General features: G+C 39.1%; 1 protein-coding gene across 1 annotated transcript in view; it reads left to right on the forward strand.

Annotated features, from left to right (window-relative positions):
* The window catches only part of TAF1B (TATA-box binding protein associated factor, RNA polymerase I subunit B), a 59,318-nt gene that overhangs the window by 23,518 nt on the left and 12,981 nt on the right, over positions 1-22,819 (forward strand). The window contains exon 8 of the mRNA XM_039530310.1: positions 2,655-2,754. Coding sequence (XP_039386244.1) covers positions 2,655-2,754 — 100 coding nt within the window. The remainder of the gene's footprint in view (positions 1-2,654; positions 2,755-22,819) is intronic.

Genomic DNA, 22,819 nt, shown 5'->3' on the forward strand with positions numbered 1-22,819 from the left:
TACTAGTCTGGAAATCTGCATCATTCCGATCCCAATGTGGACAGGACATTTTGGTTATACAGTATATTTTATTCCTTATTTGTGAATCAGTGATGTCAAATTGATGGAAGAGTGCACAGGATTTCAGAATAGGAAGTACTAGGCAAGATAACTTTCTAAAATCACATTAAAACTGTTACAAATATTGCAATAATTCTATTTATTGTGTCTTCATTTTAAAATCACTTTGAATCTAGTATTTCTAGAATAATTCAGCATAAACTTATACTGTAGTTCTAACTAAACTTTGAATTTAAATTCCAGATCTCAAAGAAATGGTCATAGAGTGCATTCATAGGGAGTAATTGACATTAACTTACAGTAGTTCTTCTTGGAATTCATAAATGGAAGTTGATAAATGGAATGTTGATAAATTGCAAGTAATATACATCAAGTAGCTTCTCTTCTATGACTTAAATCTTGTTAAGGAATGCCTGTTTAGTCATTTCTCTGACTTTGTTTTCACTTATAAAAGTGAGTTGAAGGAAGGGATATTCTGTTTCTGCCCTCTAGTATGTGGTGTTTTCTTTTACTTCCTTGACACTGTCTGCCAGGGCCTAAACAAAGAGAAGTATTGCATGTTTGTTCAGTAAAATTTTGCAAACAAGCGCTGACTTTTTAGGAATATGTCATCTCAATATTGGGCTATCCAAGTTCCTGGTGCCCTTTTCTAAAATCAACATTGCATTTTCTGTTACAACAGTGACTTCTTTCTTTCATTTTTTTTTTTAAACCACTGCTCTTTGCTGTTTTTGTTCTTGCTTATTGAATTAAGGTAACTGCCCATATATCTAGGTATATCTGGTACAGCTCGAATTCCTCTCTGGAGAGACTAGGGCTAGCACTTTTGTCGGTAAAACTTATGTCTCTCAGGGGCGTGAACCCTCCAACACCCCTTCCGCCTGACCGACATAAATTACATTGACAGATGCGCTGGTGTGGACAGTGCTATGTTGGCGGGAGATGCTCTCCCGCCAACATAGCTACCACTGCTCATTGGGGGAGGTTTAATTATGTCGACGGGAGAGCTCTCTCCTGTCAGCATAGATCAGCTGCATGGGAGGCCTTGCAGTGGCACAGCTGCATCAGTACAGCTGTGTCGCTGTAAGGTCTCTAGTGTAGAAATAGCCTAAGTGTGTCATCCTTGTGACTTATGTACTTGGTACTGGTGTATTTTAAAAATAAACCAAAATATCTTCCCTAACTCTACAGCCAAAACCTATGCTGTATCTTACTATGTCTTAAACCTCCTGCAGGAAATTTAATTTTCTTGTTTTTTTCTCTTTGTAATAAACACATTGTGCAACATTCATGCCAACCAGAGTATTACTTCCTACCAGGAATCCTATTTTAAAAATCCTGGGATTTTAAAAAAAAGTGTAGTGAATTTAGCATTCATGAAACCTGTTGGTTTGATAACCTTCTAGGCTGAAGCCTGCTGTTTAGCCTCATCCTGGGTAGTATAAAGTTTCCACTAATGTGCCTTAATTCTGACCTGGGGGGGCCACCTCTTAGAGTGAGGATAATTCAGTCTCCCTCTCGATTCAAAACTTGGTTTGTTTGCTGATAATGTCCAGCTGGGTGCTAGATATTGGTAAGTGTTATGGTATTTTTTTTTATTTAAACAGCGGCCTACTAAGAGCCAGACTGAGATCACAATTGATTTAATGTGAGCTATTGAATAGCCAGCAGATGACACTATTGAGATGGGCTGGATTTGAACCTGTGATCTCTATGTGAAAAAGCCCCTGGTATTACCACTCTCTCCTCCCCTCATTTCCCCCCTCCCGCCGCCATATTTTTTGAAAAATTAAAAATCCAAAGTGTGTTTAGACATTTATCTAAAATAAATGCATTTTATAAATTGATAAAATACATAATTGTATGTTTTTTCTCATTTAGTTATATATAAGCTAACAGTTCTATGACCCTGATTGCACGAGCTCTGCATACTTACTGTGGAAATATTAAACTCTTCTTTCGTGTTTAGTTAAGTATGTAATGGATTTGGGGAGCAAAATGCTATAGCCCTATAACAATGTTATCATAAAAGTGTACTTCCTGCCTTCTTAAGAGCATAGCCCAATACTGAAAATATTTTAATTAAAATTTTCTAATTGATTGTATAAAGAATGTGCAGGGAAAGCTGGATATAAACATGTCTAGAGTAAACTCAGTGCCCTAACTTTATCTGAGAGTCGCATTTGAGCTTGAATTTTAATATTCTAGCTCTCATGTTAAAGAACAGGCAGCTTTTTAGTATTAACGCAGCATTTTGAAGGACACAGTGTTGGAATTATTTGGGCATTTCAATTCTGATGCTATTTTAACTTTGAAATTAAGACATCAATCTTGATTTTTTTTCAGTGCCATTTTAAAAAAAGGGGCAAAGATCTGTGGCACCTTATAGACTAACAAACGTATTGCAGCATGAGCTTTCGTGAGTGAATACCCCACTTTGTCGGATGCATGCATGTTAGTCTATAAGGTGCCACAGAACTCTTTGCCACTTTTACAGATCCACACTAACATGACTACCCCTCTGATATTTTTAAAAAAAGTATATGATGCTTTAAACTAAATGTTGATTTGACTTAAACTCTTTTTTTATTTAGGTTTGTTATAGATGGTCACATTCCTTACTTGAATGCTTTTCAGTATTTTCCAGAAGAGATGAAATTGTATGGAGCTGATCTCAAGATCTTTCGTGTAGAGGTAACTTTTATATTTTTATTTTTATTTAATAAGCTACATATATTATGGTATATTATACTCCTGGGTTATGGTACTGACAATTTGAGTGAATCTACCTTTGTTGTGATATTATTTTGCTTCCTGCTAGTCATGCAGGAGCCAGTGAGCAAATTATTCTGATTACTTTCATATTTAAATTAGAATAATTAGGTTGATAACTTGATAAGTACTGAACAGGTTTTTCTCATAGATTCCAGGGCTAGGAAGGACCCTTGTGATAATCTAGTCTGATCTCTTAGAACACAGGCCATAGAACTTCTCCCAAAATAATTCCTAGAATGTATCTTTTAGAAAAATGTCTGATCTTGATTTAAAAACTGTCAGTGATGGAGAGTCCACCACGACCCTTGGCAAATTGCCCCAATGATTAATTACCGTCAAGTGTGTGTGTGTATTGTTTGCTTATCTCTTGGGAAATACAGAAAACATAAATAGAATTTAGGCTCTTTTTCCCATAAAGGCATAATATCCTTTGAATACTCAGTTGAAATCTCCCTCTCTTTGGAAGCAAGTTCTATCAGTTTTTATAGTATGATGTGTTCTTGCTGTATTTATTGGATTTTTTTCTTTTTTAGTGTTTAGTTTAAGAATGTAAATTTTTCTAAAGAGTTCACGTTAATATGTTCTGTCCATATGAAAATAGTCTCCCTGCTGCTTGTACTTAGCTGCATTTCCCTTTGGCCCACTTTGTAGAACATCTACAGCACTTACTGCCTTGTACCCCTTCTAGCTATGGGATTCTGTCTTTGAGGGCACTGCACAGTCAGATCCTCTTTTGCCTGATGAGGATTAGAGAAATTGGTGGCTTCTGCGTGTGTGGTTTCTTTCCCTCCTCCCTTTCCCCCGGGAAGGAGAACTTGACAACATCCTGTACCGGACCATTGATGCCCTACCAAGGAAGACATTACAAGAGCTGACTGGAAACAAGAATTTTGTTTCATGAAAAATTTTGAGGATTCAGAATTTTTCATTCCACCTAGAAAGAAAGCAGATCTTTTTTGACTTTCTCCAAAAAACAAGGGAGGGAAGGCGAGAGACCAGAATATGCCAGAATGTTCAATAACCTGTTGGCTAAGGCACTTGTGTGGAACATGGTTCAAGTCCCTGCTCTGCCTGATTCAAGAAATATGTTAGCCAGGCAGTCAGCACAGATTATGCTCTGAGGAAAAAGTCTGGGGTGCACATTTTAACACGCTTAAAACCACTGTCACCAAACAAGAACACTTCACCAGAGAAGTAGACTGCATCATTGAACAGTCCACCCAAATACCCTGTATTGAAGCAGGTTCTCTCAGGAAAAAACCCTTTGATCACACATTCCTAGTCCATAGACTCATAGACTAGTAGGGACCTCAAGAGGTCTTCTAGGCCAGTCCTGTGCACTCAAGGCAGGATGAGCCAACGATCCGTTCTAATAAGAGCAAAAACAAATACTGCGATTGTGGTCCATGCTTAAATGTGCACACTGCGTCATAGCGAACTGATTAATGTACAGATGGCAACAACTTTAACAGAAATTTGTCAAAATGCACAGCACCATCTGAGGACCTGATATGTCTGGAGGAATCAGCTTTGCTAGTTATTCATTGCTTGTGGGTTAAGCTTCATTCCGCTGCCCCCTCCTCCCCCCCCCCCCCCCAGAGTTTTGAGAACCTCTGATCTAGACTATCCCCAACAGGTGTTTGTCTAATCTGCTCTTTAAAATCTCCCATGACGGAGATTCCACAACCTCCCTAGGCAATTTATTCTAGTACTTAATTACCTGACAGGAAGTTTTTCCTAATGTCCAACCTAAACTGCCCTTGCTGTAATTTAAGCCCATTGCTTCTTGTCCTATCCTCAGAGGTTCAAGAAAACAATTCTTCTCCCTCCTCCTTGTAACAACTTTTTATGTACAGTACTTGAAAACTGTTATTTTGTCCCCCCTCAGTCTTCTCCAGACTAAACAAACCCAGTTTTTTCAGTCTTCCCTCAGAGGTCATATTTTCTAGGCCTTTAATCGTTTTTGTTGCTCTTCTCTGGAATTTCTCCAATTTGTCCACATCTTTCCTGAAATGTAGTGCCCAGAACTGGACACAGTACTCCAGTTGAGGCCTAATCAGCTTTCAAGCAATACCCTCCAACCTTGCCAAGCTCATCATGAGAAGCAAGGTCTCCCTACAGACCAGGGCACATCAACTCAGAGCAGCACCAGAGCCTGCCAGAACAACAGATGCAAAACCTGCAAACATATCTCCACAGCTGCAATGATTAATATCTCCCACAACAAACCTTTCAAGATTCATGGGTCCTACACATGCATATCACAACATGTGGTATATCTCATCCAGTGCACTAAGTGCCCCAATAACTGTGTGGAGAATATGTCTACACTGCAATTAGACACATGTGGCTGGCTTATGCCAGCTGGCTTGGGCTAAGGGGCTGTTTAATTGTGGTATACACGTTTGGGCTCAGGCTGCAGCCTTTGCTCTAGGACCCTGTGAGGTGGGAGGGTCCCGGAGACGGCTCTGAATGTCTACACCACAGTTAAACAGCCCTTTAGCCCAAGCCCCAAGAGCCAGAGTCAGCTTGCACGGGCCAGCTGCGGATGTCTAATTGCAATGTAGACATATTCGTAGTATCTTTTCCAGGCCTGAAGAAGAGCTCTGTGTAAGATTGAAAGCTTGTTTCTTTCAATACAAAATATTATCTCATCTACCTTGTCTCATTCATTTTCGAAATAGGGCTGAACTGCAAAATATCACTGAGTTTTCCAAAGTGTTGAGTGTTCAGGGGTCTGCCCTTGGATTTTGCGTCTCTCTAATTGACATATTTATAGTCAAAAGTACAGTTGAAAGATGGCTGTGGTGATTATGGTCTGTGACTATTTTTCTTTCTTTACTTGTGACCACCTAATATCTTGATTGCTTAATAAAAATGGCTTGCGTTAAACAGATGCCACAAACATGCAGCAGAATCAATTAAGCATTGTTCAAACAAAGCTAAAGAGGTAAAAGCCATTTTGTTTTGTAAATCTGTCAAGTTTTAGGGGGTTTTTTTTGTTTTTTTTAAAGCAATGGGAGTCTTTTATTTTCCCTGTGAATGTTGGATGCAGAATAATTGCTAGTTAGCCTGAAGGAAGATATAAAATCAGAATTTCCCATGGATTATGAAGTGAGACTTACACAACAGTTTTGATAACTTCCTGCCGTGCGTGACAGAAACAAGGATTGGACTTGTGGGCCTATATGTTAACCTTAAGGGCTCAATTTTAGAAATTAGTACTTTATATCAAATCCTTACGGATTTCAAATAATCTGCGCTGGTTCATTATAAAATTTGTTAGATGATTGTCAGGAAATCTCCTGTTAGGATTAGGTCTACAGTACCTAATTAATCCAAAGAGAAGTAATAGCTGTACTACACACTCCTTCAAAAAATAGTTCAGTACATTTACAGCACTGAATGTACTTTATGGAAAACTGCATTAATGTGACTAATAATGAAAAATTAACATTTTTAGTGTATTCTGGCCTATTTAAACTGGTTGGTTTTCCTTTTAGATTTTTTTTTAAAGATTTTTTGCATGTGTGCGTGCAATGTGTACAATAAGCACCTCTTATAAATAGATTTTTAAAAATGTTTGAATGCAAAAGCATTTTGGGTTTCTCAAAATCATCCATTTTTATTGTTTTTCTTTCACTTCTGTAGCACATATTCCTTAGCTAGCCTTACAAAGGTTAGTCTGTATTTAAAATAAATGGATTACTGTGTCCTAACAAAAGAAAATGATCACTGATGTTTTCAATTTTTTTGAAAAAAATAACCAAAACAAAACAAACAAAATTGGAAAAATTTCTTTAATACATTAGTAAGGATGACTTAAATGTTTGTCACCTTAAAAAAACCTTAACTATAAGGGGTGGCTAAGCTCTGGCATAGGCTTCAAAAGGAGGTTGTGGAATCCCTGTCATTGGACGTTTTTAAGAATAGGTTGGACAAACACCTGTCAGGGAAGGTCTAGGTTTACTAGGTTGTGCTTCAGTTCAAGCTGGACTTGATGACCTTGTGAGGTCCCTTTCAGCCCTATGTTTATATGGTTCTATAAAACAATATTGAACTGGTGTTTTGGGGTCCAATCCCACAAAGATATGTATGTGAGTAGTCTCCTTGAAACAAATTAGAACTGTTCATGTAGCTAGCGATACTAATGTGCATAAGTCTTCGTAGTATCAGGGGAGTCTATACTACAAAATTAAGTCTCCTTAAGTTATGTCGACGTACAGCTACCACAGTAATTACATCAGGTTTTTTTGTGTGCACACTACAGTCTTGTCAGCAGTGTGTTTCCTCAGTAGGAGCACTTCCCTCGATTTAACTGTCATTGTGGGGCAGTGACAGCGCGGAGCTCCAGGCGGCGGGGCTCCAGGTTGTCAGCTGCCAGGGGCTGATAGCTGGAACAGTCAATGCAGTGTCTACACTGACACTGCCGCAACCCAACTACATTGACCTAAGTGTTACGCCTTTTGCAGACGTGGAGTTATTAGGTCAGTGTAGTGGGTAACTTACATTGGTGGGAGCAATGTTGTAGGGTAGACTCTTACAGAGTTATGTCGACATAAGCTGCCTTATGTTGACCTAACTCTGTAGTGTAGACCAGGCCTCAGTCCCTTAAAACTTGTTATTAAATAGAGCTCTGAGGTGATCCCTTTAAGTCAGGTTTGAGGCACAGGGACAGCACTATGAGGCAGTTTGCTAATCATGTTCTGTGGATTAGAGGACTAAATTTCCTAGTTCCTACAGTCCACTAGAACACTGCCTCTCCTCTTGGTGACTCAGTAAGGTGTCACTTTTCCTCCTGTGAGTCAGTACTGAATCAATGCCCTAGCAAGGCATCAGTTGGCACTGATTTGTTAGAGTTTGTGTCTTTTGGGGTATGTCTCTCTGCAGAGTTATTTGGGGCTCTTACTTGGCTGTTGCCCCTAACCTCTTCCTTCCCCCCTCCCCTGTTCTGTCCACATATAAAGCCATCTCACCCAAGTTTGATGGTACTTTAAACCCAGGCTGGTTGGCTTGTCTGGGGGTATAGGCTAGAACTTGGGTGCTACCTTCACTCGGGCTGGTAACCAATGTACCTTGCAGTGAGGAATGTTGATGATCCTCCAGTGCCTTCCCAAAATTCCACCTGTTCCCAGAAGGACAGACAAATTGTCCTACAATTCACTGGGGGTAAGTATCCTAGAGCAGCTCAGCTCAGCACACAGAACCATGCGATATGCCCCCAGAAATCCTATTGATGCACTTGGGTGACTGCAGCACCAGTGAGGCCATAGTAACTTGGCTGTGTCTTTGTAGTATGCTTGCACTTGCATGCTGTTAAACAACTACCATGTTTCACCTAAAAAATGAGTGCATTTCAGTAATTGACTGTGATTTCTGTATATGTAGTTTATTTGGGATCTTTTGAAATCAAAGATTCTATATAAATGTATTATTTCCACAACTTCAATAGCAGAAAAGTTAGGAGCTGCTTAACATTCACTGTTTGGGTAAGCTGTGAAAGTTAATAAACTAGACAGTATTTCTTTAGTTATAGGTGTGGATTTATTCCTCCTAATTATAGTACTTTTTAGGAGGGGCTGATGAAATGAATCACTCAGTTTTAGAACTGTACTTACCTACCTTGTTCCGCCTACTACAGAAGAGTAAAATTCCTTTTTATTTCTGGTGTTCTGTATCTTGCATCAGGCCACTCTGTTGAAATTCTTACCTTCAGTTTGACTGAAATAATTTAGCGAAGTGACACAGATGTAGTCTAGGTTTTGAAATATGTCCCTAAAATGAACACACGAACATGCTAAACCATTTCCTCATCTCTTTGGAGTTTTTAATATGCAAGAAGTTCCCCTATTTTTATTTTTGACTTGTAAACCCAATGAGTATTTTACTAGTACTTGCATATGTCATTTGCTATTACTTTACTTCATAAAATAGCTTGGATTGAAGATCTGAATTTCCCATTTTTCTGAGTAAATCTGTAACCCACCGGTCAGAGAGCATGTGTGTCCATGTCCGTCCATCCCCTTCTGTTCCCAGATGGGGTGTGAGTCTGTTAGCTTGTGCTGTAGAGACTCAAGCATTTCAGCTATGGAAGTCCCCAATTCAAACCCTAGTGATGGCCAAGATGGTGACTGTTAGATATGCACATGTTGAGACTATAAAGCTTCATCATCAACCAGATCATTGTTATATCCAATTTCCATAAAAATATAAGTATTCATGAGATTTAGTTTCCTCCATTTTCTGGTTTGTCAGGTCAGAAGTAAGAAAACAAGGCCTTTAAAGTGTGGTTCTGCTCTGAGAAGTGGCACTGCAAAAAATGTTGTGGTCATGGTAACCTGTTCATCTCAGTTATTCCATTTCTAAAGCATTCAGTTTGCAAGTTTAAAAGAAATTTTTTTTAGACTGACAGCTGTGCAGACTTATTCTGAGATCTGAGAGTCAAGCTGAGTTTTTTTACTGTTTTTGCATCATCTTCGCAAATAAAGGTTCTACAGGCGTTAAGTGACACCTGTAAATTCCCTTGCTTTGAATGGCTTTCCACATGTGTAATTGATCAAATTTAGTACACAAGCCTGCTGCACAAGAAGGAATAGAATTAAAATTCTCTGAGCTGTGGTGACTCTGCACAAGTAACCAAAAGTAAAAGAAGAAAAAATGTGCATTTGTAACAGATGTAAACTGTATGTACACACAAAATCAGGTCTGAATATGGAGTTGCTTTTGCGGGTAAAATGGTAATTTTAAAATATGGCACCTGTAACCCATCATTTCTTCTAGCTCATGATTAAGGGGCAGATTAAAATTAAATTATTTTCCGTATTCTTCTCTCTCCCTTCTCTTCTTTTGTTCTTTCCTTTCTTCTTTCCTTTGCAGATGGAAATGCTCAATTACTGGGCCACAATCAGCAGGAATAGATCTTGAAAGAGAAGTCCATCACCCAGTTCCCTTGCAAAACTCCTTGCTCCACTGTATTCACATTAAACTGCTTGGCCTACCAAGCTCCACAAGTAACCTAAGAACGGTGGAACAGGGCAGCAGCAGCTTCCCTTTCAAACTCTGATCTTGCCAAACAGTAGATTTGAAGTTCTCTTGAACATCTACTCAGATTGCTCTTGCTTATACAGCTTCAGGGTTAGAAGGAAGAGTAGGAAGAAAGTAGAATTGGAGTGGATTGCGGAAAGAGGGCTTAAACAGAAATTCAGATACAAAGAATGTTATATCTTCTATATGGAATATTTTTTGGCAATTACTATTACACTAGAAGGTTTTCATTTGGTTTCTTTTTTAACAAAACATTTTATGAAGATTCATTGACAAACAACTAATTGTTCTAACACAGGAAGGGGTGTGTTTTTTTCTGCTAGTTATATGCCTTGTGCCGCAGTGCACTCCAGAAGTTGATAGGTGAACAGGCACAGACTCTTGAATGGTGTTTGCTTACATGTTCCTTGGTTTTTAGTTACTCAGTTTTATTCTGTTGGCATGCCCTGTTATCATATCTGTAGAGTTGGCCAGAAAATGGAAATTCCTTCCCACCAAAGATTTAGTGGGAAAAGATTTCCAGAAAACTTCTGTTTTGGGAGAACCAAAATAAAATTTTCAGCTTCTGGGTGAAAGTAAAATTGACAAAAAAAACTGTCCAGGTGGGCAACCTGGGAGCCATCATTTCAATTTTTTCTGACAGAAAATCAATTTTTCAGCAGCATTGAAATTTTCCTATGGAAAACTTTAATTTTGTGAAACAGGCATTTGCTGTTTGGAAAATAATTATAGTAGAAATTTCCTGACCTGCTCTACTTGCCTGCTGCTCTTCTAGCTTTTAATCCAGGGGTAGGCAGCCTATGGCACGGGTGCCAGAGGCGGCACACGAGCTGATTTTCAGTGGCACTCACACTGCCCGGGTCCTGGCCACCGGTCCGGGGGGCTCTGCATTTTAATTTAATTTTAAGTGAAGCTTCTTAAACATTTAAAAAACCTTATTTACTTTACATACAACAATAGTTTAGTTATATATTACAGATGTATAGAAAGAGACCTTCTAAAAACGTTAAAATGTATTACTGGCACGCAAAACCTTAAATTAGCGTGAATAAATGAAGGCTCGGCACACCAGTTCTGGAAGGTTGCCAACCCCTGTTTTAACCAATTATATTTGGTAAGCAGGTACTTTACTAAATGATCCTAGTCATGACAGTGTCATTGTAAAATCAGTGGCTGGCTTTGTATCACTAATGTTTGATTTGTCCAGTTAAAAATGTACTGTAGTAAAAAATACATTAGAATAATCATGCTCTTTAGTCTACTCCTTTTATGCTGAGTATCTCTGCTTGAGAATGTAGAACTGTGGACTCCTCTGAAAATATAATACCTCAATTGGGTGTTTTATGCTCTGAAAGGCAGAGGAGGACTCTTGAATTATTCATTTATATATTTCATTTGTGTAATTCAGATTTAAAATGTATTTAAGCATTGTTCTGTCTCAAACCTCTAGCTAAGACTTGTGCTGTCCTTTGAAAGACAGCATTGTACGAGAACACATGATAACATATTAATCTTAAACAAAGAGCTCTGCTCAGCCTTACCTATGGTAGGTGGTGCTGCTGCTGCTGCTCCTCCATAATGTTGTTTAGCATAGCTGTTTGCAGCCCCGTTTTACTAAAGATGACAGAATTTGTTTGCTGTCGGTGTTAAAAGATTGAACAGTGAGAACACTTAAATCTACAACTCTCACAACCACAGAATGATTACGTTAATCTTTTTCCCCCAAAAGGTATGCAGGTTGTATAAATTAGATAAAGCTTAATGTCATCCTTCTAGGATTTCAAGTGGATATTATGACTTAATGTTTCTTCTCTTCAGATATATATTTTTACATCTATTTTACATATATTGGGGGGGAAGCCTACGTTTCTTTACCGTAGGCTAAAAGTGGCCCCATTAAAAATAGATGTATGTGAAATCTTTGCTTAAATATTTCTCAGTTTTTGTTTTGGAGGAGTTGTTAGGACAGCTTGCTAGTGAATGTTCATCTCTTCAGCATGGCTCACCTTTTCATCTTGATTACCAAGTCTCTCTCACATTGGTGAATAATGTTGGCAGCCCAGCACCAGTGAGTGGAAGGAAAATTCACAAAAAATATGGTGGGCAAAAAATGCAGTAAAAGCAGAAGCTTAATAATGTTAGCTTAAATTGATAGAGCATATGGTAGCCACCCTGGAATAGAAGACATGACAACCAACATTTTATGATTATTCAGTTTATTTCTCTCCAATATTCCAATTCTACTTTCACATTAAACAGATTATTTATCAGTGTATTTCCAGACCGTTTGAATCAGGTTTCTGAGCATTGTCTTGTTCAGCTCTTACAGAAATTCAGGGCTTTGATTCATGGATAAATTAAACTAATGTAACTTGCATACAAAAAAACTAGATTTAGAAGTTAGTTTGTTCGCAGAGGTAAGCACTTATAAGTTAGGAAATGCCAGGATTGAGGTTTCCTTATAAGCTTAATTTGGTCCCCTTGTGTGCATGCAATATGGTGCAGTCTTTAATTACATGATCACGTACTGTTTTTAATACAGGACCCATTTTTTAGTGTGTAGCGTGGATGGTGTTTGGAAAATGAAGCAGCTGTTTGCTATTTATTTTTATCCTCATAATTCCAATGTATGGGTCTATGCCTTATTTACTGCATGCCATCCAACCCCTGCACTGACTACAGAATGCTTCAGTTCCTCATGGTCTCCTCTTTGGCACTCATCACTGTAATATCAGCATGCCTCAGTTATTAGTGAATTTATCTTTACATCTTTCCTGTGAAAAGAGAGTATTATTATGATCATTGTATGGTGGGTAAACTGTGACAGATAGTGACTTGCCGAAGGATACACAGTGAGTCAGTGGCAGAGGCAGGACTGGAACTGAGGATGACCACCTCCTCCCATTGGGACTTGTACTCCTAAATCTCTTTGGCATTTTTGAAAATCTCCCCCTTCCTTCCTTTTTTTTTTTTTAATGAATTTGAAAAAGTAATTTGAAGACATACAGTTTAAGGGCACTCTATTGAAATTAGACAATCTCAAATAATTCAAGTTGTCATCATCCCTTACAGGAAACTGCCAGCATTTAAAATATTCCAGTCTCCCAGGTTTGTTGGATTGTGCATTTGCATTTTTATTGTAGGCAGCTTCCTGACTGTAGGTAAATCTATTTAACCAACTCTTTTAGACTGCTCTGCTGGGAATTAAGTTGAAATGTTTGTTCATTTCCACAAAACTTTCCCCACTCCAGTGACAACTGTACATCATTCTCTACTTCCATGTATCAGTCCCTTTCTGAGTCTTTAGTCCCTATTGCATAGTTGAATGCACATAGTGCAGGCAGATTCTTGCATCCAAGGAGAGCTCTGTTGAAATCAGGATCAGAGTTTTAGTTTGTAAACTTGACGGAGCAGGAATCCTTTTCTTTGCTTGGCAAGTTTGCCCAAATTTAAAATGCTATACACACTTTTTAAGGTAATATGGTAAAATTATGTTTTATTGAAGAATGCATTGTTTTTCTTTGAAGGGTAGTGTGACGTGTATTGTGGAAGTGCCACAATTGAGATTACGTCGTGGTTAAAGCACATATTACATCTTCTAAAGCGCTTACGTTTTACAAGAAGCAAACTTGATTGGGCAGTGGATAAGAGACTTAGAATTATTTTTGGAGGTACAATTTTTAGAACCAAATAAATTGGTTTACATCATAAAAAGTAAGCACAGAACAGAGATGGTTACTTGGTGGTAGTTTCTAAGAATGATAGCAAGTGGGCTGCCTCTTTTATTTTTCTGGCTGCTGAGGTTGGATGTATGCGAGTGGGAATCCTCTGAGTGTCATTTCATAAAATTCTTATTTCTATTCCCCTTCCCCAAAGATGTTAGAATTGACACAGAAGCCAGTTAAGGCTCTGTTGATTTTTTTTTTTAGAGTTTAGTAAAAAATATAAATAGAATCATATAAGTTGTGCAAATCAACTCTGCTGCCTTCATTTTTTTCATTCCAAATGATAAACACCAGTTCCCTCTTCAGTCCTGCTACTGTTTTTGGAGTACATTTTAACCCTTCTATTTGGTGGGATTTTTTTGCCCCTCTCCTCCCCCCCCCTTTTTTTTTAAATGTATTGCAGATATGCAATTAACAGGTGCCAATAGCCCTTCTTTCTCTTCTGAAACAACTTCAGAATGATAATAAGCAAGGGTGAGGCTTTTTTAAAAGCGCTGAGGAGGAAGTTCACTTCTGACAGGGTTATTGTAATCAGTTTATCATGGGAGCCTTCTGTTGTGTAACAGAAACTCTAGCTTGTCTCTACCTGTCTTAAAGCATTGCTTAATGAAGGAAAACAAACCTAATGAAATATTTGTGAAATTCAATAAAACTTGTTCGCAAACTTTAAATTTTAATACTTGTTAGACAATTCAGCACAATACTAGGTAGCATTTTAAAACTTATTAAGCTTAAGTGTTGTAATATAAGTGATCATTATCACTCAGATTTGCCTTGTGAGCATGTGCAAAGCAACAGTCAACCATGTGTCTTTGCCAGTTTAATAATATATTAGAACTCATTCAGCCAGAACTTTTTTTATCCAAAATTACCCAGTAACCAAAGTAGTGTTTTGCATCCCCAAGAAGTATTGTATTGAAAAGTCTTCCAGATAGAATGGAGAAATTGAATTTATTTGGCTATCTAGCAAAGCAGGCTTCTTCTGTATTCAGTATTCATCCTATGATCCCTGTTTGTTTGTTTTTTTCCCCTTGCGTGGACAAGACAGCAACCAGGCCTACATTCTTCGAATAGATATATGATATGATTGCACCATTAGGTAGTCATTCTCCATAGCATACCAAGGATTTGCTCACAGAAATGCACTGATCATTCTCTGTGTGTTGAACCTTTTAAATGAAAGCTTTTCCTGAATAAAAAACATTCCTTTGATGCCCAGCACAGCCCTCTCGAGTAAGTTTTGGCTTCTGAAGCAACACTGGTAGCTTTAACTGAGAGTTTAAAAGGTGTGGTTATTATAGGAGGTGGACAGAGTGCCAATGTTGCTTTTCATATGGTTTGATAAAGGTGATCGTGGCTGCATTTTTAATATCCTAGAGAGTTAAGGAAACCATCTCAACAACATTCATGCCAGGCTCTACAAGGTGGACAAATCTAATGCTACTATTATCCTAGTGCTTTGTTCCTGTGGAATCCTGTAAAACTTATTTTAAATGTGACATTGATCTTTTTTCTTTTTCTTTTCTTTTCTTTTCTTTTTAGTGGAGAGTCCTCACAAATTTTTTCTCTTCTTTGGAATATTGAACAGTTATCTAAATGGAGTTGTAAGAATTTCACCCTTTATTCTTTCCTGCCATTTGTTCACCTTTAGTAATCTCAGGCACACCCCTCCATTATTACATCAGCAGCAACATGTGATTCATAGATATTAGGATTGGAAGAGATGTATGCAGTCATCTAGTCCATCCCTTATATCACTGCCCTGTATTTCTTAAACATTCCTTACAGATCCAATACTTTTTTTTTAGTAAAGTCTTTCGTTGTGGAAAATGTAAGCATGCCATATTAGAAATGAACTATAAAACAGAAGTAACTATGCTATTTTCACTGCCCAAGTTGAATGTGGTGCAAAAAAATAAAAAGTATTATTGGTGGAAAGTAAACTTGATTTTTAAAATCTTTCACTTTTAATAATCTAAGGTGTTAGGAATACATTTATATGCTAATTGCTTTGATATTCCAGAACTATTTTAGAGTCCTTAGTACCTGGAAATATTGTAAAAGTTCTTCTGGTCAATGCATTTTGGTGATTTCCTTTTCCATATGGGTACCTGACTTCGCTACATGTCTTTGAAGAAACGTTTCATCTGTTTGATCTGAACATGTGTTTTGTCAACCTTGGGGGATGATCCCAATGAGCTCGCAGTCTGGCAGGTCGATAGAGTTTAGGGGAACAGGAAAAATGTCCTATACAAATCAACAAAACTCACTATAGATAGCATTGGCAGAAGTGGGTTTTTAAGATTTACTTAAAATGGGGAAAGAAAGGGTCTTGTGGATGATCTCGAGATAGAACCACAGTGTAGGCTGCATGGAAGAATGTTCAGATAATTGAGAGGCTGATGAATGGGTAGAGAAGGGTGAGAGTGACTGATCTGAGAGCAACACAAAGCAAATAAGGAAATTCTATTTTAATGTAGGAATTTTTAAGCTGACAGTCTCGCCAAGGACATCTATCTAATACAAAGTACTGAGTCACCAGCTCATTCTCATTCCGTTTCAAATATCAGTTTGGTTGTAAATTTCACACCTGGCACAGTTATTGGAACTAGTGTCAGCTCTGTTATGAAATCAGCTAGTGGCTATATTAGCACTTCTGCATCACCCAGCAGCTATGACTCCTCACTGCACCACGTTTCAGATTATTAAACACATGCAGGTTATTCTAGTTTACAAACTTGATTTACTAGCTCTTTTACAATAAATAGCTTATGGTGTTTTGTGTTTATATTTGTCTTTATAAAGAATATATGCGTTGCACTAACTTTTGGGGGTAGTTATAATTTTTTTTAAATCGCCCTGCCCCCCCAAATCATAGCTTGATCATCTCCTAAGCCTTCATATTGGAGTAATCAATATCCTAGTCAGTGGTCCTTGTCAGCCTAGCATATTTTTCCAAACTGTAGTCTGGGGAGAGGTGGCTGGTCATAGGCTGCTTCAGATAGGTGAGTGTCTTTTCAGATAGTCCCACAAGTATTGAACCTCATCATTTCAAAGAGGCATCTGGACACATGTAAAAGTAGCTGGAAAATAGGAGGCAGGATTGGCCTCTACCAGGTCCACTGCTAAAGAGGAGATGGAAAAAGGAGACCCTTTTAGCAGCTGCTGACCACTATCAGTAGGGGAATGTTCAGAGGAGCAGAGAACAAGGCAACTAGTCAATGTGCCCAGAGGTGCATGGGAAGAAGAAATCCTGATATCTAGACTGCATGTCTAGGAATGAAGGGACCAAGTGGAAGCAAAGCATGGTCAAAAGGAAAAGGAATAAGCAGTTCAAAATTGTACGGGGAGAGAGGAATAAAACAGAAGAAGAGGAAATTAAATCAACAGCAAAGGAGACTGCATAGCAAATTCAAGAAGGATAGATCCTTATCAGATTAAAGTTGAAGACAAATACATGCAAACAATCTCTACAGGGATGTTATGTGATCACAAATGAGAGGAGAAATGGTCCATTGGCTTTCTCTATTGAGATGTGATCCATGTAATAAAAAGTTTGCAAATCCTCAGTCTAACAGAAGCAGGCAGAAAATGCATCTGAAAAGTTAGCCAATAGGTTCTCAGTTTTTTACATGTTGATCAGCAACATTCTGATACTGTCATAACAAGCATGAGAGGATGCAATCTGGGCTCACCCAAAACAATTACCTGTTTCTATGCCCTGATTATTCATATTAACAATTTGGATCATCTACTTTGTGGAAACTAGTTTGTCCTCCTCTTCTATTACAGGAAAAAAATTCTCCCAGAGAGCTCTGAATGATAAAAGAATTAGCTATCTGAAACAATCCACCAAGTAGCACTCTGGATACCATATTCCAGGTGCTAATTTTCCTACAGAATAGTCTGCCTTGTGAGTTAAATTAAACAGTGAGGGATAAAAGTATAGTAGATACTTCATGAGACTATCAAATTCCCTTATTACCTTCTAGATTCAAAGTATCTTGTTTTATAATATGTGGGGACAAGACATAAAGGACCTTTCAAAGACCAAAAAGCTGCCCAATAGTAGCTGCCCACATACAGACAAGTCACTGAATCTCCCACATCCATCTTCAAGAAACTCCAGTTTGCCAAAAGTATGAGAAGACTACTAGCTGGTTGTCATACGTATTATAATGGTGGTTCTGTCTTTGATCGTTGGAATTGTAAAATGCCGTCATGAAGTTGTAGCTGAGAGTTGCAAACTGTTTGGGGGACTCCCAAGGACTGGGAACAGTAAACAAAAGCTCAATAATTCCAGAAAGAGATGGATAGGGGAGCCCTTGTAAATATTTAGTACAAACACAGCTGAAGATATGTAATGTGAAGAGAAACTTTGGGATTAGGTAACAAAAAAAATTATACTTTGGTAATCTGAGACATATGATCTAACATCTCCAACCACTCCTTCCCTGAATTTAATCATGAGGTGCTGGTGTCAGGGCATTCTCAGTTGAGAGGGCCGTGACTCCAAAACGTGCTTCCCTTGTTGTTTAATTGAAGCCTGTCTTGGTTGACTTTCAGGATGACTTGTTCTATCAGGCTTTTTCTGGGGAGGGACACACAAGTAGATGGGTGGAAGGTGATGAGTTTTGAGGCAGGGCAGTTTGACGTTTGCCATAAGTTTGTCTACAGTGAATGTATGTGTACCCAGATATGGGAACGTATTGTATAAACTGAATGAAATACCCCCCTCCCCCCGTACTGCTGTAACATGAATACATTCTTTGTGTGGTAGACTCTGCAGAAGTAGGAGTGAAAATTTTCACATGGGGACTTCACTGCAAAAGCTAATAGCTCTTTTGACATTAAACTGTGTAAAATGTTTGTTGTGATTAAGATGTGTCAGTGCTTTCTGAATGATAGGGCTCTCTACAGCCATTGTCACCCTCAGCTAACTAGGTTCTGGATAGAAAATTATCGTGTGTGTTGTTTAACTTTAACTTTGGTATTTACAGACATGAAGAAAACAGAATCACTACTATGTACTTTTGGCAATGCATAAGTCACTCAATCTAGCATTGTAATTATCTATCCCTTTGTAATAGGAAAAACACTTGAGTGTTACAGTAAATGTAAACAGGCTGTTGGGGTTTAAACCACAGGAGGAAGGAGGAATCATGAGAAGGGTTTGGTTGGGGAGTCCTTGTCATGAATTAGTGTGCCCCTCCCAGTGTATTGGATTTAACAGAATTGGGACATACATTGTGAACACATAACCCAGGGGAGAGTACGCCTGTCTATTTATACTCCAAAACATCCTAAAAAGAGGTCACACAGTAGTATTGTACCTATTGGGTTTCTTCCGCCCGCCCACTGCTAAGGGATCCCCCCCAACCTAAGGGGAGGATCTACAGGACCTCAGAACCCAACTGATTTCGGGGGACAACTAATAAAAGAACAGGGACAGGAGTGTGGTCAGAGGGTCAAAAGAAGGGAGCCTGATGGGGACACTGAGCAGAGAACCCCAGACAGTAGTATTGTAGGTTGTTAGTATCCTTTTGAACTATTTGCAGTGAAAAACAACACCACAAACGAAATACTATTATTTAGGGAGTAGTATTTTACATCACTTAAAAAGCTGATCTTTACCATCTTATCATAAAATTAAACCTTGAATTTGGTTTGAAAAAATTGAACAAAAACTATAATCTTTTGTGAAGTATTGTGAATGCTTAAATAACAGTGGTGATGTTTGTTTAGTGACTTAGAAATGATGCATTTAAGCTGCTATGAATTCTTTATGTACCTCACTTTTAATCTTTAACACGGGGCCTGATTGATATTTAGGCAGATCAGTATTTGCATTTCTTATTCTCATGGAAAAGTTCCATCTCCACTATATCTAATTAAGTATATTCTTTTTTTTACTATATCTATTTGCATTATCTGTGGATTTTGCAGTATGCTCTTTCAGGGCATTAGGAAATTTATTCATAAATTTCAAAATCGGTGGGATATCAAAGAATGTATATAATTTCAAACTTGAAATCCTGACTGTTTCAATTTTGTTCAACAATTATTCTGTTGTAAAGCTGATGAATTGTTTCTTAGAATGATTGGAGGGGACTGTAATCCTTGATTTTTGTAGTATTCTGGTAACACATGTATTTCTTCTTTCTCAAGATAAGTCTAACAGGTGAGTAGATTACTTTTCATCACTGCACTGAATTAAGCTTGTGCTTAAAATTGACACTATAGTGATGTATGTGCTTAAATATTTTGCTAAATATGAATAGACATAAGCACATGCTTTACTCCTTTGCTGAAATGGGGCCAGAAACATTAAGTAGCAGAGAAAAGAAAGGGGGAGGAGAAGCAGCTGCAGGTAGGGGAGGTGTTTTTAGTGGGTTATAGATTGTTGTAATAAGCCATAAATCCAGTGTCACTATTCAGTCCACCTACTATAAAGAACTCAAAGAAGACCTCACACAACAATTTACCCGGGAATTTAAGAATCTCATCAAATCCCTCCCCAAACAACTCTGAGAGACTCTACATGCTCATCCGCCACAAACATCTATATGCTTCCCAAGATACACAAACAAGGGAACCAATAATATCTGGCCACGGCATTCCTACTGAAGGAATATTGGGACTCATAGAAACCATCCTCAAACCACTCATCACACAAAGGGTCAGCTTCTTCCAACTAACTTCCTCCACAAACTTCACAATATTAACAACCTTCCTCAGAACACCATCTTTGCTACCATGGAGGTCACCTCTCTGTACACGATCATCCCTCCAATGATGGCTTAGCTGCCTGCCTCTAATATTTACAAGACAATGGACAATCCTCAGATATCCATGCCAGACACATCACCAAATTCATCCATTTCATTCTCACCCTTAACAATTTTACATTCAACAAAACACATATTGTCCAAATGTGAACAACCATGGGTACTAGGATGGCGCTCCAAAATGCCAACCTCTTTGTGGGCTACCTTTGAAGAATTGCTGGGCAAATGCACCAGGAAACCAATGGTACATCTGAGATACATCGAAGATATTTTCATCCACTGGACAGACTACTTCAGCTCCTTCCTAGATTTTCACCACAACTTTATCAACCACCACCTGTCCATTAAACTCTCTCTGAAGCACTCCCACACCAGCACTAACTTCCTAGACACCATGAGCAGCTTCAACAATGGAACCCTAGAGACAAATATATGCAAGAAACCCATTGATCACCGTACCTACCATAACCATTCCAAACACACACACAAATCTGTTATCTACAGCAAGACACTCAGATCCAGATAATATGCTCCGAGGAGGAAGTCCAGGATATACGCCGTAACACAATCAAAACCACCTTCACCAAACAAGGATGCTCCATCAGAGAAGTAGATCACATCATGGAACAGGTCACCCAAATACCCGAGAAAACCTGCTTCAACACAGAAATAAAGCCCTCTCCAATCGCCCATCTCCAGTTGTCACCTGTCACCCCACACTGGCACCCATATGCGGTATTATCAAACAAGTACAATCCATACTCAATGAAGACCCCCATCCTGAAATAAATCTTTCCTGAACCGCCTCTTCTGGCCTTCAAACACCCTCCTCACCCCAACCTCTCCATACTCTTCATCATCAGAAGCAAGGTCCCCACAGACCAGGACATGTCAACTCAAAGCGGCACCAGACCCTGCCAGAACAACAGATGCAAAACTTCATCACTGTAATAGTGGAGCAACACACCTTTCAAGATATATGTCTATCGCAACATGTGGTGTATCTCATCCAGTGCACCAAATGCTCAAATAGCAACTATGTGTGGCTACACCCATAATCGCCACACTTGTGAATGAACTCACACAGCAAAATGATGAAAGACAAAAATACCCCATCTGCGGGTGAACACTTTTTTTGCAAAGTGATCATTCAATACCTGACCTATCAGTCCTCATCCCCCAAGGAAACCTGCACACTTTCAAAAGATGAGCCTGGGAGCTTAAATTCATAACTTTGCTAGATGCTAAAAATCATGCACTGAATAGACACTGGATTTATGGCTTATTACAAAAATCTATAATTTATTAACGACCCTCCCCGTCTCCTTCCTTGTCTCCCTGTGACTGGAGGGATGGTAATGGGCCACTTTACCTTGAATGGTCCCTTGAAATATATGTGAACTTCTTATACTAAACAATCTGTTGTACCTTGAGTAAGTTTTCCAGACCTGAAGAAGAGCTCTATGTAAGCTCAAACACTTGTCTCTCTCACCAACAAAAGTTGGTCCAATAAAGGATATTGCCTCACCTACCTTGTTTCTCTTGAGAAATGAGGTCAAATTCTGCTCCCCTTTATGTTCTTTATTCCTCAGGTAATCCTGTTGAGCTCATTGTGACTAAATCAGAGTCTGACCATAAGTAATGTTTTTATCTAGAATTAATGTTACACTGGAAGCTTGGAGATCTTTCTTCATGCAGTTAATAGATTTGAAAGGAGACAGTTGCAAGATTATTTCTATTAATTAGTATGGAAATTTGAAAGGGATTTTTGTATGAAGTTATGTTACAGAGCTACAGATTTGGTTATTTATCTGTCTACCTTTGAGGTTTCATGCTCCATTTGCTGTGCTTTAGGGTTTGTTTTTTTTTGTGAACCCAAAAATAGGCTTGCTGCCTCACAAACACATGCCATGAACAAAGTTCCAGCTCCAAAGAGCAGTCTGCATAATACCAGCACTTGTAGAGGTGCTAAAGCAGGGGTGGGCAAACTTTTTGACCCAAGGGCCACATTGGGGTTGCAAAACAGTATGGAGGGCCAGGTAGGGAAGACTGTGCCCCCTCCCAAACAGCCTGCCCCCCACCCCTTATCCACCCCCTCCCACTTCCTGCCCCCTGACTGCCCCCCTAAGAACCTCCAAACCCATCCAACCCCTCTGCTCCTTGTCCCCAACCGACCCCCGACCACCCCCTTCCAGGACCCCTGCCCCTGACCGCCCCTTCCAGGACCCTACCCTTATCCATCTCCCCCCCGCCCCCCAGCCCCTTCGGAATGTGGCCCCGCAAACATGGGCGGAGGACTCAACAGGAGCAGGGGCAGCCGCACAGCCAGAGAGAAGAGGCGGTTTCCCCTTCAAAGGGCCGCTTCTCTCTGGCCGGCTGCATGGCCTCCCAGTGCTCCCCCTGAGTCCTCTGCCTGCGTTCCCTGCG

The sequence above is a fragment of the Mauremys reevesii genome, linkage group 3, assembly GCF_016161935.1.
Source record: "Mauremys reevesii isolate NIE-2019 linkage group 3, ASM1616193v1, whole genome shotgun sequence".
NCBI lineage: Eukaryota > Metazoa > Chordata > Testudines > Geoemydidae > Mauremys > Mauremys reevesii.